The 17,530-nt window shown below is 38.0% G+C and overlaps 1 protein-coding gene across 8 annotated transcripts in view; it reads left to right on the forward strand.

Annotated features, from left to right (window-relative positions):
- The window catches only part of CPQ (carboxypeptidase Q), a 199,817-nt gene that overhangs the window by 40,749 nt on the left and 141,538 nt on the right, over positions 1–17,530 (forward strand). For all 8 annotated transcript variants that reach the window (XM_065668655.1, XM_065668647.1, XM_065668648.1 and 5 more), the window contains one exon: positions 3,496–3,703. In XM_065668655.1, coding sequence (XP_065524727.1) covers positions 3,496–3,703 — 208 coding nt within the window. The remainder of the gene's footprint in view (positions 1–3,495; positions 3,704–17,530) is intronic.

Raw genomic sequence — 17,530 nt, forward strand, 5'->3', positions numbered from 1 at the left:
CTCCAAGGGGCTGTTCCTGTCAACAGAAATGAGACTGGGGCAAAACCAAGAACAGCAACAATATTCTGTATGAAGATTCCCTGATGTTTTAATAGAGATGAATCAGTTTTTAAAATCTGATAATAGGGTGCATTTTTTTTTTTCCTTACTCTTCTCTGAAACCTGTTAGTAACACAGACAGATGCATAGCTCCAGATACTAAAATGGGTTAAGTATTCATTGCATTTAATCTTGGGGAGAGTAAGTTCCCTCATGAGGAATTTCCCTTTGAACTAATCTGTTTCTGGCATGATTGTTGGCAGGTAAACATGTGCTAGGACTCTCCAGACAGAATTGTTCATGCCAAGGATCAAACTTTTGATGTATGGCAGTGTTGCAGACAACTGATTTACAGGTTCTTTTTCATGTGCATATATATATATGTAATCGGACTTTCTGTAGCTAGTACAGAATAACTGTAATCAGTCATGCCTTTATCCTTCCTGTGACACTTAAGACTTCGCAAATGCGGACCATGCCATTTTAATTTCAGGTGGCAGTGTGATCACCAAAGTTGTGGCAAAGTGTTAGAAACATACATTTCTGTGTAAAGAGGACTTTGTAATACATAAATCTGTTGATAATTGAAAATTGCCTGCTTGTTCCCACCATCAACACCCTTTCTGTACCTTAATTCGCAGAAATGACAGGGTGCAATTTACTGTTTAATATGAGAAATGAGAGGAAATCCATAGTACTACATAGGTACTATTGCTTACTCACCCAGCCCAACAATATGTATAATGTTTCACATGGTGAGAACAAATGAGTCTTCAGCTTCATACAGTCAGCCAAGTTTATCATGTTTGTAATTCTGTCTTCGACACTTCAATACCCTTTACTTAGCTAATTCCCCAAATGCTCCATATTCATCTTTTGGTCTGTGTGGGTTATAATCTTTAGATTTTGTTTAAGCAAGCAGGCAATCTGCCCCCCTCCTTATGTGGGTTTTCTGAAGACTTCTGTTCAATAGCACACAGTCAAGCTCTGCATCAGATAAGAGCAAGAAAGATATAGAACAGCTTTCAATATGGAGAGCAGAGCCATGAGGCATTGAATTGTTAGGAGATGCTGGGGATAAAGTTTTGTTATTTGGCTGAAGGCTCAACAAGGTGAAGCATTACCCATTTTTGAAAGGAATAACTTAGTCTCTTTACATTGATAAACTGCTGGGGTTTTTGCTTCATTTTTCCCTTTTCCCAGGAGGTCTTTGGGTGATTTGTTTATGTGTGTCCACATATTTATTTAAAATGAACACTGCTCTTGTCACTTCAATAGATGAGAATGTGACTAAGATGCAGATTAGTCATTGAATTAGTCAGAAGTTACAAGAGTAAAGTTTTTGATGCTTTATGTATATGGTGCTGCCATTAAGTTAAACTTGCAGAGAGAACCTTCGTTTTGTTTTGTCAAAGGATGGCTTTATTTAGCTTCCTTGGGAACATTCAGAAGTAGAGATGCTGGGCTGGAGTTTGCAGCTCTGCATTCTTTCCCTTAGCTTTAAATCCCACAAAGCTCCCTGTACAAACTTCTGATGCCTGTCACCGAGGAAGAGCATGTACTTCCCCATGATATTTCTTGGGGATTATTGATAGTTACTAGCTGTCTGCAGAATTCTTTAAAAAACATCCAGAGTTGGTGTTTATTCATTAATGCAATAATGCCAAGAAGAGTTACTCTTCACTTCCTTTGTTGCACAGTCACTGACATGATGTGCCCTTTCAGTGCCTTCTGCACGATCCAAGTGGAGCAGTGGGAGAGCTAATATGAAGTACTGGTTGCAGTATCAACCTACTAAGATCGTGGATTTTCTTGTGGAAAATGAAATTTTGTGGATACCTGCCTTTATTTCCAGTGGCATGGTCCCATACCCAAAATGATCCTATTGCTGGGATGCTCCTTAGGTAGGCAGCTGAAGCTGCAGTTCATTAGAAGCAGCTGGGGTCTGTTAGCATGCTCACCTACCTGCCAACAACTAGTAATATTTGAAGGTGATTCCGTGGTTTGGTTCTCTGTGCCTCTTTCTGTAAGGCTAAGAATCTGAATAGTTACTGAGTTAAAATTTTCTTGCATCTCTCATGCTAGGTTAGTTCTGTAGCTAAAACTCACAGGCTTTGGCAGTAGCAATAGATGTCTCTTGCCCTCTTAGTGGTGTACTCTTAAGAAACCAAACCTGTGTGAAACAGTTCCTTTAAGGTTTTGAAGTGTACTGTATTTTGATCTTAAAGAAGCCACGAGCCTGGATACACTGATGCTGTGAGAGATGATTTTCTATTTTTCTATCAGTTCTTCTCATGTATTACAGTCTCAAAAAGAGGACTTTCAGGGGAAATACTTTCTTTTTAAAAACATGATAGTTTCGACTTCTTCAAAAAAGCCTCGCTAGGCATTTGTTATTAGTTTTAGTTTTCACTGACATATTTTGTGGCATTTAGGTGAAATGTACAACACTAAAATTTCAGGCATCCATTACTACTTCTATATTTAGAAGAAAAGAACCAGCCCACGTTGTTAAGCAGTTTCTACTTATCTCTGTAACCAATCAGCAAAATTGGATTTTAAACATAGTGGTCATTTTAATAAATTACTTCTTCAGTGCTGTGAAATACAGTTCTTCAATGAATGTTTTAAGAAGTTAGAATTCTCTGGCTTTGGGAAAAATGGCTTATCTATAAAATCCTTTGTTTCTTCAAGCAGGATAATTTAGCAATTTAAAACTATTCCAACTATGAAAAACAAAGAGCTGAACAGGATCTTACTTACCATGTGTGAATAGTTCTGCAGAAATACATGCCTGTGTTCTCTCTATCACACCTGGGAAAGATGGGTTCCTGGGAAAAAGCAGAATGAGATCCTGTAGAATCCTGTAGTGGTATTGTTCTGAATTAAATATGAAGGGGTTTTGGTTTGGGGTTTTTTTTTTTGTTTTTTTTCATTATAAGCATACAACAAAATTTGTTGAAACTGAGGAGCTTTAATTTAATTTATTTATAAGTATTTCAGTCTAAAAATGTGCTTCCAGTTGTTTTATGTTAAGCTAAGTTGTTTAGCAACATATCAAAACAATTCCATGAAAAGAACACTATCTTTTTTTTTTATTAATCCCATAGGCGTCTTTTGCAAATGTTTTTGTGCTATAAATGATTGCAGTGAGGCATTAAACCACATGCAGAGCACAGAATTCTCCCTGTATATCCTTCTTACCCTTCAAGTTATGTTTTAATACCAACCTGATAGCAGGGTTTACAGAACTGTGTGTACTTGGTTCAGGGTGCTATTACAGCTATTTTGTACCAATCCCTGCTGAAGCATTTAACATAGTCTTCTTTCTCCAGTAATAATTTAAATCTGTTTAAAATCTCTGTCCTGCACAGTCCATGCTTTTCTGTCTGTTAAAACTGGCTGTAGGAGAGTTACAGGGAAGCAGTGTTAAAGCCACTGTAATATTTTTTTCAGGAATTACAGCGGAAGTTATAGTGGTAGGCTCTTTTGACGAACTTCACAAAAGAGCTCAGGAGGCCAAGGGGAAGATTGTTGTCTACAACGAACCTTTCGTCAGTTATGGTGAAACTGTGCGATACAGATCACAAGGAGCAGTTGAGGCTGCTAAAGTTGGAGCAGTCGCATCACTCATTAGATCCATTGCATCTTTTTCTATTCATAGGTAAGTATTTTTCTTGTTTCTCCCTGTGATTCACGTTTCCGCCTTTAGTTCACACGTGGTTTATGGGCAGTCCGTTCTATTCTCTGTGACTTAAATGTTGCCAGTTAGGAGTGGGTGTTCAGTTGTGAAACTATTGGCTGCACAATAATTTTTTTCCCCTGTGCTTTGTCATTCTTTCAAAATGTTTTCATTTTTTGTTGCTGATTCAAATTTTATATATTTGTTTTAAAGAACTTCCTGCTCTCTCAAGGCTGCCATAAATATTCTGAGATCAACCACAATCAAATGTCTTTGATGACACCATGTACTAGACTTTCAGTGATGATATGAACTGGTCATTCTGTATATTTAACTAGAATGTAAGTGCACAGGTTTTATTGTGTTGGTCATTTTTCTTGTATGAGATTGACTTGTACTAGTTGAAAGAGTACTCTGCTTTGAAGATAATAATTTAGAACAGTTTAGCAGTAAGGACTGTAATTCTCACAATTCTTTTGAGGTGAGGTAAGTTGAAATAATGATTTTTATTTATGTATTGATTTTTAATTCAAGTATTTTTAGATGTTTTAGTGCATTACTTTATTTGTCCTGTATAGTGTTACATTCCTTTTTTAGTTTTCTGGTTGGTAACAGAATTCTGTATTCTATCTGGTGATTTTTTTCCAACTCTGAATGTTTACACTTAAAATGCTCATCCATTGTGAGGAAGACAAATTGAGGCATAGAGAGGAAATGAAAGAGTTCAGGTATTAAGTAAAAGGGTGACAGATGAGCCCTGTCTTTTAACATAGTGTTTTGAAATTTTACACGGTTGTTGGTGAGCTTAATGCCTGCAGTGAGCATCGCATAGTAGTCTGCAGCAGAGTTTTGGTCATGCACGTTCAGACAGCAGAGCTGGACTGAGGACCCATCTACTTGCCCGCCCTGCTCAAGCTGAGCCACAGCCTGAGCGGGAGTGGCAGAGGCTGTAGGTGATGCCTTAAAGACACAATGCCCCAGTGCTTAAACTACAGAGCTGTGTTAATAAAACCACTTAAGACAGCATGGAAGAGACAGGTGCAGTTTGTACAAGAGGTGCTGTATTTTGTAACAATGTTCTTTTTTATTTTGCACGTACATGTTTATAGCAGTACAGGCTGTTTGTTCCTCCTCCTGGTGCCTAATTCCCTGCCCATGGAAGAGTCATCGGCAGCAACTATGGTGTCCCTGAATGTGAGATACACCATAAACTGAAATTGTTTTCTATTTAGATAACAACATGGTTTCTTTTTGATCTCTGCTCCTAGGTTTTCTTTCTACAGAAGTCTAGGCTGGTAGGTGGGAAAAGCTGGAATGGTTTTGGATCTTTCCTGAGGATGAGACTGGGAAGTGGCTGGGACAGGCACTTGGAAGCATGCTTGGTTCCACCATTTCAGACAGAACATTAAGTATGCATATATCAGCAGTAGAAGTGTGCAAACTTCAATATTTCTGATCTTTCAGAAAGACTGAGAAATGCAGTAACGCTAACTAACTGTATTGTGTCACGCGCAGAGGACAGCTTTGCTGCCAGTGTAGTTGATAGTGATGTAGCTGATGTTCCATATTCCCCTAAAGAAGCTAACATTGCCTGTTTAAAATGCTTTCTCAAAAATAAAATACTTTGAATTCAGATACTATCCAAACTATACTAGCGTATTTCTTAATGCCCAACAAATGTGTTATTTACAATATATTTTCTAATACTTAAAATTTTATAATAAATTTCATAATAATGAACAGATAGCAGAGTAGGTTTCAAAAATAATTTTATGAAAAATGATATGTTTTCAAAATAGTCTTATAGGTATCATCTGTTGATTATCTGAAACCCAGAAAATGATTTATTCCATCTTTAGCGCTGGTGTCCTGCAGAGGTGTTCATTTGAAAGCAACACTTTGTTATCATCTTCTGCTTGCCTGGCTATTTATGGAAGTGCATTTTAACATGTAATGGAAAATTTAGAGATGAGGAACAGAGGTGGAGACTGAAGGTAGTAAAGCCTGTTTATTACGTCTGGGTACTGGCATTACAGCTATTTCAGAATTGAATGAAAAGAGAGGAGAAACAGATGCCAAATGCGTGTTTGTTTAGAAGTATTGAATCCCTAATTGAGGCTGGGAGCCGAGGTGTCATTCCCAAAAGCAGTTTCAAATTTAGATGCTGCCAGGAAGCGTTTTTTCATTAAATGTACTTTCTGTTCTTTCTTCGTTTACCTTCACTTAGGGGTTTTTTGGGTCTTTGAGGGACTGGTTAATCTATTTGTTCCTATAATAAGGGAGGTGTTCAGGTCCAGTCTGTTATTTCTGCCATTCCATAATGCCTAGATCCATTTGTCTTGTTTCTAACAGAAAATAGGCATTGCTGTAGGCAGGGTGGATTTTCTTATCTCCATGCCTTCTCCTGTGTTTTCTCTTAATCATCAGCTGTGTGGCTTCTTGTCTGTCCTACCAGTGTGCAGTGCTGGATGGGGTGTTTCCTGTCAGTCAGTGTCTGTAGCACTGTTCAAGACACTTGCCTTTTTGATTGACTGGTGGAAAATACTGTTGCTTCAGGGAGTAGTGTGTTGGAAGGGTGAGAGATGAAAGGTAAAAAGCCGGTAAAAGACTTCTAAAAGTTGTGAAAGAAAGTCTTAAATTCTTACAGTTTTTATACTACTGCTTTGTTGACCAGAACCTTTACTTCTTGGGTCTGTGTGTTTACATGTGCACCCATAACATGCGTAACTGATAATGGGATTGTGGCAGTTTCCCAAAACTTCCTGGGAACATCTTAGAAGAAAGTATCCTCCTGATAGTGCACTATCCCACTTGCGTCAGGTGAACAGAGCGGAAATTCACAGTTTTCCCTGAACTATATCAGCTTCAGTGTTGAGTGTGTTGATTGTGGGTTTTGGTTTTGTTTGGTGTTTTTAAGATTTCAACCTCTTTTGGACAGAGGGTTGCTTATTGTTATGTACTTATTCTATTTACAATAAATTAAGCTGTCTGGAACAATGGAAGCCGCATTGTGGTGTGATTTCTAGGTGATCTTGCAATGTGAATAGTATTGATAGGTTAAAGTTAGGTACTATAGTAGATAAACATCTTAGGCTTATTAGGGCTGATTATTAAAGCTTACTGACAAGACAGACTAGGTAAAATCGCAAAGTGAATTAAATCAGTGTTCTCTTGCTGGTGCTCGGAGACTGCTTAGTGATTGGACAGCTGAGGATTTTGGGATGTTCACTCTTTATTCAAACAAGAAGGCTAATATGGACATAGCATGTGAGACCCTTAGGAAAGTCACATTATCTGGGCAATAATTTAAACTGTTTATGGTGTCATTTCTATTGTAGTGGCCAGAGATGTGCCCCCTGTGATACAGAGATTCATGTCATCGTTACAAGTTGTGGCTCTCAATTATTAAATGGGAATTCCAAGCTGGAGTGCAGGGACATAAACGAGGCTTTCTGTAAGCCAGGCAAGACAAACTCAGGGATATTCACTGCATTTCAGTCAGGTAGCTTGCCTTGATGCTGATATATACATAAAATCAAATGTTATTGTTATTATTGAAGATAGAAATGGCTAAACCAGATTGCCTTTTTGTCAAAACAAAAAAGTCACCAGGAAAGATTTGGTGTGAAGGGAGAAAGTTACTGGATTAAGGTTCCAGAAATAATGTTTTCCAAAGGATGTCTGGGGCACAGGACATTTTTCTGAGTGTAGAAGTAAAGCATTTCCACATTCCTTGAGTAGAATAATCTCCTACAGTTTGGGGTTTTTTCTTTCTTTTTTTTTTTTTTTTTTTTTCATTTCATGTGACAGTGCTAAGCTGGTATCTGAAATTTTCATTGATTGCTATGTTCTTTTGTCCTGGTGCATGCTATTATGAGCAGTGCCACCACTCCTTTTTCCAGAGAAGTACTTCTTGTTGGAAGTACTGAAAATAGTTTGCCTACATTATGTGTGCATCTGATGCCTTCATTTATTTACTTGAGAAACCTTTGGTCATTACCATCTTCCAGTGACAGAGTACCTGTTCTTATTATTGTCTTGTATTTTTAAGTGACTTTTTTTCTCCCTAGCGTGTGAGTTTTATGCACACAGGGTGAAGCAGTAAATGTGTGTGTTGAGGATTTATTTCCTTTCAGTGGGGAGGAGAATGCAGTTATGGTGAAGGTAGTTAAGAACTGATCTCTGGTGGACTTGGAAAACTGATAAACCTAATTCTCCCTTGCTTGATATACTGCATGCTCTGCTTTGACACTGCAAAATTGTTATACTCCTGAGCAAGCATCATCTGTCTGCTTTGCACAGGCTTGGGGAATGCATGAGGCATAAAGGCAGCAGGAAGCTGGGTGATAATTGTAGAGATGCAACAGTAATGCTGTAGCATGACTGAAAAAATCAGGAAGAACCACTGGTTATTTATGACCGCTTTTCACTTACGGGATTAGTATAGTGGCAAGAATTGTTCATAGGAAGCATCTCAACAAGAGTCTGTCCTGAGGCAATATCCTGTGGCAATAGGATGCAGCCATACTGTCTACTATGTTCTACTAAGGGACAAGGAAACAACAATAAAACCCTTTTTTATGGTGTAAGAAGCAGCAATAAGAGCAGACCATGTTTTATAAATCTCTGGTGAGCTTGTGGAAGATTCTAGTTATGTTTCATAGTGTTGTGCATGTTGTCTTGCTGCCCTTAGAGATATGAATGTGTGTTCTGTGGGATTTATTTTCTTGCCCTGCACTTAGGGGCTTTCCCTCCAGGAGGTCTGTTTATGTTGTTGACTGACAATTCATTACTTTTTTACTTTGTTTCTTATGTTCCCTGAAGGCCAACATGCCAGGCTGCATTCTACAGTGCAGTCTTTGGGCTCGCTTTTGGGCAAATCCTAGCTGTCAGCAAGAGAACTTGGATGTCCTTAGAAGAAATGGAGCCTGTGCTTTAGGAGATGATCATACTGTACAGTGGGTTTTTGCTATCTGATCAGTGATTACAGAAATCAAATTTCAGATAACTTCATAATAGTGAGAAATCTGTAGATAATGTTTCTTAAGTCCTAATCTTTCTTTGGCTTTTACCAAACCTTTTGCCTCTTTTTGCTTTGAACTGCATGAATCTGTTGTTTTCCAGTAGACAGGACTTGGTGTTACAAGTGAAACAAACCTCTGGGTAATTTCAGACACCCACATATTGTTTGCTTACAAAGTCAGTAAAATGCTGATAAGACTAACAAAGGCTTTCTCTACCACCTTCTGGTTTTGGCTACTCCCCGTATATATATTCATGTAATTGAAAAGAGTTTCCTCCATTTAATGTCTAATAACATATGGAGTGTTCTGTAACTTTGTTAGAGGCAGGTAAAGGGCTAGTAAAATTTTTGTTAATAGACTGTTATCCAGAAAGATGCTGTGAGAATAATGGTACTTTTGAAATCCTCATTTCCTCACTCATAGCTTCCAAAGGCACTTTTATCAATGTAGTATTCAAGTTTTGGTGGGTTTTTTATTTCTTTTATGGCCCACCCCCTCTCCTGACATTACTGACTCACACATGTTGGTGGTGGCTAGATGGCCACCCATATCGTGAGTAACATGCTAACTCTGATCTTATTTGGGTACCATGAGGACCATTGATGAGATTCAGTAACATTCTGGAGTTACTAAGATTTAGAGGAACAGTTTTATTCTGCCTTTGCGTTACTGGTTCATGTATATAAAGATGTTGAGCATATAAAACTGCCAAGTCTTGTGTTTCTTGTACAGATCGTTAAGGAGTTACAGCTGTGCTTGCTGTGGGTTGAGCACCAGGAACTTTAGCAGTTTTCTGTGATTTCCTGTTTCTCCCTAATCAGCTCCGGCTTTCTTCAGTGTTGCCAGGCTTTTCTGAATCTGCACAAGTTGCTGTGCCTACAAAAGCACTGTTAGCAAGTTCAGAACCATCTGACATGATTGTAATGTCTTGATCCATCAATTGCAGGTTCTGTTTTAATATTCTTGCATTATTCAGTTTTCTTGATGACACTGGCAGGTGTCTCAGTAGTATATGGCAAATGTGGAGAATTGAAGGAAAACGTGACAATAAAAATGCAGATAAAGATTGCAGGGAGGAATCTGAGTAATACAATGCCAATGAATGATTTTCACAATGACTGTATTTATTTTCAGCTGCTGATTAGATCTGAGAAGTCTGTGACTGTCATTTCATTTCTGTGTAATTCCCTGCGGTTTTTCTGTCTAAGTGCAGCACTGAGGACTTTATCTGGAGTGTTTATCTCCAGAGCACATAAGCATATGGCTCTGGACAGCTGGAAGAGATTAAATAGTACCAGAACGGTTGTGCCAGAATGGTACAGAACTGGTGTTTGGGGTATCCTAGCCTAATACTCTCTCCTTTTTTTTCTTTTTTTTTTTTTTTTCATTAAAAAAAAAAGAAGAGTAAAGCCTCTATTTCATGATGTATTCTAGGATTGACTTCAGTAATTTCAAGTTACACAGCAACTCAGTTTTTGATTTTGGTCCAGGCAATGTTGAAATAGCATGTACAGAGGTCTGCTGTATAGACTCATGTCTCTATCTAGTATTATTATTTTCATGTCTTGTAAGTGGTTTTCAAGTATTGTTTCTACTTCCTGTATTACTCAAGATAATTTTTCAGAATCTATTTGATATTGTTCTTAATCTGATGGTGTTACAAGATAGTATCTATGTACGAAAGAAAAGTTCTAGAATGTACGTGTGGAGACCTCATAGCAGCCTTTCAGTATCTGAAGGGGGCCTATAAAGATGCTGGGGAGAGACTCTTCTTTAGGGACTGTAGTGACAGGACAAGGAGTAATGGGTTAAAACTTAAACAGGGGAAGTTTAGATTGGTTATAAGGAAGAAGTTCTTTACTGTAAGGGTGGTGAGGCACTGGAATGGGTTGCCCAGGGAAGCTGTGAATACTCCATGCCTGGTGGTGTTCAAGGCCAGGTTGGACAGAGCCTTGGGTGGCATGGTTTAGTGTGAGGTGTCCCTGCCCATGGCAGGGGGGTTGGAACTTAGTGATCTTAAGGTCGTTTCCAACCCTAACTATTCTATGATTCTATGATTTTATGTTATAGTTTTATTTATGAAACACATTGTGTCTGCTGTAAAAACTGAAGTATTCTTTTCCAGGTTTACTGCTGATTTCCAAAGCAAATACAGGTTTATGTAGGGACTCTGAATTTGTCTTATGTGTACAACAAAATGTTTTATTTTGATATATAACCTTTTACTTATGTCATGTAGAACAAACAGGCTGACAAATAAGGTGCCATTTATGAAATATACTTAATGTGCTAGTCAGCTGTTAATATCCACAGTCTCTCTGGTTTATACCGCAGGCAAGTAGAGGATTTGGAAATGCTAATTCCTCATTTTGTTTTGCCTTGCTTGCTTAAATGTGTGAGCAGAGGTGTATGGTTTGCTCCAGCATGTTATGATTTCTCTTTACAAGAATGCTTGCATTGTTTTTCAGGGAGTAGGGGGCCTCTCATTTTTGCGGGTTCTTCTAATTCCCACAGTCTTGCTTGTGGTTTCTCCATATGGTAGGGTATTTCTGTGTTACTTCATTAAATGTTGTCTTCACATAGGATAGCCTCACCCTGCTGTGTTAGGTTGACTATGATGCATGTCAGGCATTTAAGCACCACCTGTTTGTATGATGAAAACCCTTATTTGTGACCCACAGATTTTGACTTGTGTCTTAGGAAGTCAAAGACAATGATTCCACAGTTGTTTAGAATTGTTTTCTAAATGTAGCTTGATGTTGATGGCCAACAGTAATAATGGGCTCTTCCTAGTAGAAGTAATGTCTTGGGCCTTGTAAGTGTAGCCATTTAAATTACTTTAATCTTTTTCTCCAGCTTTGTTTTCCCCTTTAAACCCAATCAGTCACCTGAGCCCCTCTTATTGGGTCCATCTTGTTGCATCAAATACTAATCCTTTGGTTTTGCTTGCAGGGAAAGGCTAAATGGTGAAAATCTTTCTCCATCTGGTTTATTAAATGAGAGGTGCCAACTCCTGTCTCTGTTCTGCCAGCGATGCCAGCTTTGATTACTTGCATGTTGTCCTTTCCTTCAGGCACCTTATACTTTCTCTCATTTTGTTTCTATATTTAGGAGGATGGTGCAAACCTAAAGCCGTAACTTTGTTCTCTTCCAATTTTCCTTTTCAAATTTGACCTTTGGTTTGGTATTTATAGACCGTTGCCATATGTCATTAGCTGGGTAAGTGACGAGGGTATGTGACTACTGCTAAACTGTTTCACCATTACCTTGCTTTCTGATTGCAAATACTCTGTGAAACAGAGGTGTTGTCTTTGATGTGTTTCTATTCGTTATTATTAAGCAGGGTTGACTGCAATTCCTGGATTTTTAATTTACTGTGATCACAAAAGAAGAACATTTATTCTAAGTATAAGTAACAGTAAGAAGCTACATAATTTCTGATTTACTTATTTCTATTTGTATTTAATCTCATTAGTTTCCTAATAACAAAAAATATACCTTTACAATAGATATTGAAACTATTGTATTGTTGAGCTCTGGAAAATCCAGATTGATTCTAGGCATTTGCGCACAGGACAACAAAAGATACTTCTGTCGCATTAGAGAGAATAATCATGTGAATTAACTAAAGCCAGTGATGCTGAAGTTCTATTCATCACCCTGCCTTGTGCCCCTGTGGGATCTTGAGTAGCTCATGATAATTTTTCTCTTTCTCTGTTTGCAACCAGCATTAATATATTTTTGAATGTTAATGTAGTATAGCATTTGTACATTGTGTGTACACTGTGAAGAAAGCAGCATTAGAATCAGCTCTTCTAAACTGTGATTAGGTTGTCAAGAGTTTTGGCACAGGCAAAGTATTGCAGAATCTACTCTTGTAGAGAGATGGTTATATTATTAGATCATAGTGAATGACTTCTGCTGATAAATAATCCATAAAATAACCATGGGTTTGTATTATAAAATAGAAAGTATGGTGTTTGATTGTCAGGTTCTGCTAGATGGACATTGCAGGTTGACCTAACAGAGATCTATGGGAAGGCCCTGGCAGGAGGTGAATGACAGAGAATGCAGGTCATTACCTTGGAATACTGTATTTTCAAATGGAAATATTTTAAAGCAATTAGTTGACTGTCGCTCAAAAGATTTGGATTTTGAGTTCAATTCAGTATCACTCACTGTGAGAGTTGAAGCTGCTGGAATGAGCAGGCAGGACCTGGAATTTCATAAAAGTACAAGGGGTTTTCTTAGTAACAGCCCTTTATTGTCAAGAACAACATGAACTTTAGAAATCAGGTCCTGGGATTCAAATGTGATTTTGCCAAAAGTCTGAGTTTTGGAAAAGGTAGGACACAAGAGAGGTTGTAGCTGTTCTTCTATAATCTGTGTATGGCTTGCACCTTTTTAGGGATTAGACTGTGGTCCTTATTTGAGAAGAGTCTGTGTCTCCTTCTGAGTATCTACCACTGCAGTCTCCAAAGAAGGAAACATCACTCTTCAGGGCTGTCAGTTTTGGGCTCTGAGAGCGCTATAGTGGCTGCTGGAGGAATATGGAAGAGCCAGAAAGGGCTGTGAAGGGACCAGGCAGCTTGAGTACATGCTCTGTATCTCCAGAAAAGGCATTAGAAGGATCTGTGTTTGTGTTCAAAGGCCAAAGAGCTTGAGCAGGGATTCAACATTATCCAGATGCAGTCAGCACCTGGAGTCCCAAATCCTGGGCTGCAGGTTCATCTGAGAGACCATTCAAGGCTTTAACTCCACAAAACTCTGGTTTTTTCTCCTTCTTCCTTAGTTTATTTAGGAACTCTTTACTTAGTTTATAATGCTGACAATCTGGGAAAACAGATATACCGTGCTGCAGCATCTGAGAGAATTCTAACGTTTCAGGCTTGCCAGAAATGTGATGTGAGTAGGCATACCCATGAGAAAATTTTAGCAGAGATACCTAGAATTATAAGTGCAGCTGCAGTTTATGATTTTAGAAGCGTAACTGGTTTTCAGCGCCTAAAATTAGGTTTCAGTCATGTAAATCTTCGTATGGTACTTCTCGGGGACAATCGGTGATGGATTCTTTTAATCCTTTCCTGTATAGAGCAGTACTTTTTATTCCTTGGCTATTTCAGTGATAGATAGAGGAATAACTTCAGTTAGTGAAAAGATGGCAGAATCCATGCAAGTGCGAAAAGATGTCGAGGAATTGGAGAACACATCAGACTTCCAGGTAATACTTGTCCATAGAGGTTTCCTGAGAAATGAAAGGAGAATGTCAGTTGTGCCTGTGAGGATCTCCTCCTTAAGGTGTTTAAATTGAAGCAAGTAGTGTAATTGGTCATGCTTTTAATATATTTTTTTTAAAAGAACGATTTTAAATGCTTAGGTCAGTGTCAGCTCATCATGCAATGCACTTGTCTGTGTATCTGTGTAAACAGAAGATGTTTTATTAGCGTTTTTGCAGCCAGATCACTCAATAATTTTATAGTTCTGGCAGCAAGAAGTGATACTGTGTGATTTGCAGTGTACCATGGGCCATGTCAACCATCTACTGTTCATTGCAGGTGAACAGTTCAGTGGTTAAGTTGTGGATCAAGCACTGGCCTGTTAAACCATGAGTTTTGTTAATGTTGATATTAATCAGTATAAAGGTTACATCACAAGATTCACCGCAGGTCAGTGAACCTTTATCTTCGTGTAGATGAAACTGCTACTAAAAATTCCACTTTGAGGGCTGGCTTTCAAAGCTGCACTTTCAGAGCAACTGCTTTAAACTGCACAATAAATAGTTATGAACTGCACATATTCAGAGTTGTTCTGTTTCTGTTTATAGACAAGTTAGATTTGAAACAAGTACAATTTCCAGTGAATAATTTAAGTAACTCCACTGTGCTTACACAAAATTGTGGTACAGAATATTTTAGCTTGACAGCTGCAAGTTAATTCAGCCTGTGCATATTAGCTTGTAAAACACTTCTGTTTCTAAAATTATACAATACACTTCTTTTTAAGTAGTTTTTTAACAGATTTTCTATTTATATTATTTATGAAATTATGTATGTGGTTTCAGAATTAACATTAATCATTAACAGTCAGTAAGATAATTTTCCTGCATAGTGTTCTTCAGGGGGCAAAAAACATTCCTAGTTAGCATTTGAACACTGGGAGAAAATTCCCACTTTTTATTCTGTTACTGTCTTGTAGCATTGCACTAGGTGTTCTTCAGTGTGTTCATATCTTGAGCTCTAAGGCTGTGGTGTGTTCACAAATCTGTGAATGCAGGCAACTCTCTGCATGTCCTTCATTGTGGAGGCTTTCTGAACAGAAGAGTGATACCCAGGACAGACAGGTGAGGAGGAAGTGGGGAAACTCATGGTTGGCCCACCGACAGTCCTCTTCTGGAGCTACCAGAGATTTGCTCAGAGAGCTGCAGAATTCCCATGGCAGTCAGTTTTCAGGTGGTCTGAAATCTTAGCATGTCCCTAAATCTAGTTCTCCACCCCCGCAGCTCATCTAATCTGACTGGTTGTGTGCCCCTGTGTCTTGCTAAAGGTCCAAAAAGCATTTGTGTATTTAAATTTATGTACAGACTATGAAAGTCATGACCATTATTGTACATTCCAGCAAAAGCTTCCAGCCTGCTACCTTTTTTCCAACATTTTCCTCACCAACATGGATCAACTAATGAAAATGAAAGAAAATTGTATTGTTTTAGCCTGTCTTCCAGCAGAGACTCTCCTAGGTGCTCTTTATTAGATATTGAAGAAATCTCTAAAATACAGGAGTGGGATGGAGAATAATCTTTTCTCTTTCCTTCAGAAGATGATGGAATTGGTGTATGTCCAGGATTGAATAGGAAGAGCACAAACCTTTTAACAGTAAGCCAAATAATATGACTATGCAGTGTGTATTGAAGAGCACAAAGAAAGAATGTAGTGTGTATTAAAAACACTTGATCTCTAAAAAAACCCAGAACAAACCAGTGAAAAAGTATTGCCATTTGACAGTGATTTCTATTTTCCTTTTGAGGAAGGAAAATTACTTGAATTCTCAAGACTTAACTGTTTTCTTGGGAAACCCCTGCATTCATTTCATCGTGGCAGCTGCTGTGTACTGTGCGTTCTTCCTGCGTGCTCCCAAAGAAACCAGCAGCATGGGAAGATAACCAGAACTGATTCAGTCATTCTGCGAACCATGGCTTGCACTTGAAACATATTTTGTTTCAGCCTGACATTCTTCTTTTCCTAGACACAACAGTAATTGCCAGGAAAGGAGCTTTTCAGAGGAAATATATACCTATTGGGATATTTTGTATTTTATCTGATGTAGATTATGAAGTTTTGGGGATAATCTGCCACAGTCAACAAATGCAGGTGGGGAACAAATGCTCACTCTTGGCATGACATTTTGTTGTGCTGCTCAATATTTAGTTCTAGTTCACAGGAGTTACAATATTATAATAAGCTTTAAAAATATGTTCTGTTGCTAAAAGGCACTTTTCTGTTTGCAGTGGATTTCAAGTTTGAGACTAAAAAATTCAGGGTGTATCTGTGACTTTGGAGCAACAGACAAGACTTAGCTGAGTTTTGAAACTAAAACTGTACCATTTTATTGGAGAATGAGTTTATCAAATCAGTGTAATATGCTATTAGATAAAGTATTCTTATCACTTAAGCTTTTACATTGTATTTTACATTGTGTGAGTGTTGTATAATATGTGAACTACATAGGCAAATATAATGATCAGGTGATGTTAAAATAGTTCCTTTCATGTGGCAAATCTCTCATTTGAGGGAAAAATAAGTTGTACGCTCCCCGTATTGTTTTTACTAACATATTTTTTATTCTCTTGGCTGTAATTATCCTTTTTTATTTGAACAGCAAAAGTGTTGGATTGTGTAATAGAACATCAAAAAGGAGTTTAATATGCTATAGAAATTAGATCTGTGGGAGTAAAAAAAGGATTTAGGCAGTAAAGATGTTTCAGAGTTTCAGTTTTCTTCAGAAAGTGTAGGGGCTCACCCTGACAAGTGTCTTGCAGTGGCTTTTTGTTTGCTCACTGCTGAGCAAACTCACTCACTGAGACTGAATCCAGTCAGGACCTTTGCTATTTCTTCAAATATCCAGTCAGTTTTCAAAGCCTTTCACCCTCCACTCACTTCTATTGAAGTTAATGGAAGATTTGCCACTTTTTCAGCGTAAACACAGTTATACTCACAAACAGCAGAAAAGATTGCTAGATTTCTCCATTTCCTCTCTCCTGTTCCACTCCTGGGATTTACATCCATGCTATTTATTGTGATAATACCTAAGTTATTTTACTGACTAGTTTTTTGCTTTTAAAAGCTTTCCACTTTTATCCATCTATGTAGTTGTCTTTGGTGCTAAGATACTGTTCTCCTGCTGTCTTCAGAGACTTGTTTCTCTGCTGTCACTCTTATTATACTTTGTGGTTTTATTATTTTATTTTTTTTTTCTAGACTGTTCTCGTATTCCTGTTGATCCTTAAATCTTACTTTTCACACTTTAAAAATGTTTCTCCGTAAGGCTTTGTTTTCTTTGCCCCAATCTATTTCGGGAAAAATTATTCCTAAATGTTTGAGTTTGATAGGTTTATATTTCATTTTTAAATGGAGACAGTGTCCAAGGTGTGTACAGCTCTGAATGGTATGTGGCATGGAGAAGGAAGGGAAGAAGAAAAGCTACATACATACCTTCTGTGAGTTTGAAACTTTCCCCTTCTTCCTTTCAGACCTTGATCCCCGTATTTACCCCTAGGCCACTGATAAAAAGG

This window comes from Lathamus discolor, chromosome 2 (assembly GCF_037157495.1).
Source record: "Lathamus discolor isolate bLatDis1 chromosome 2, bLatDis1.hap1, whole genome shotgun sequence".
NCBI lineage: Eukaryota > Metazoa > Chordata > Aves > Psittaciformes > Psittacidae > Lathamus > Lathamus discolor.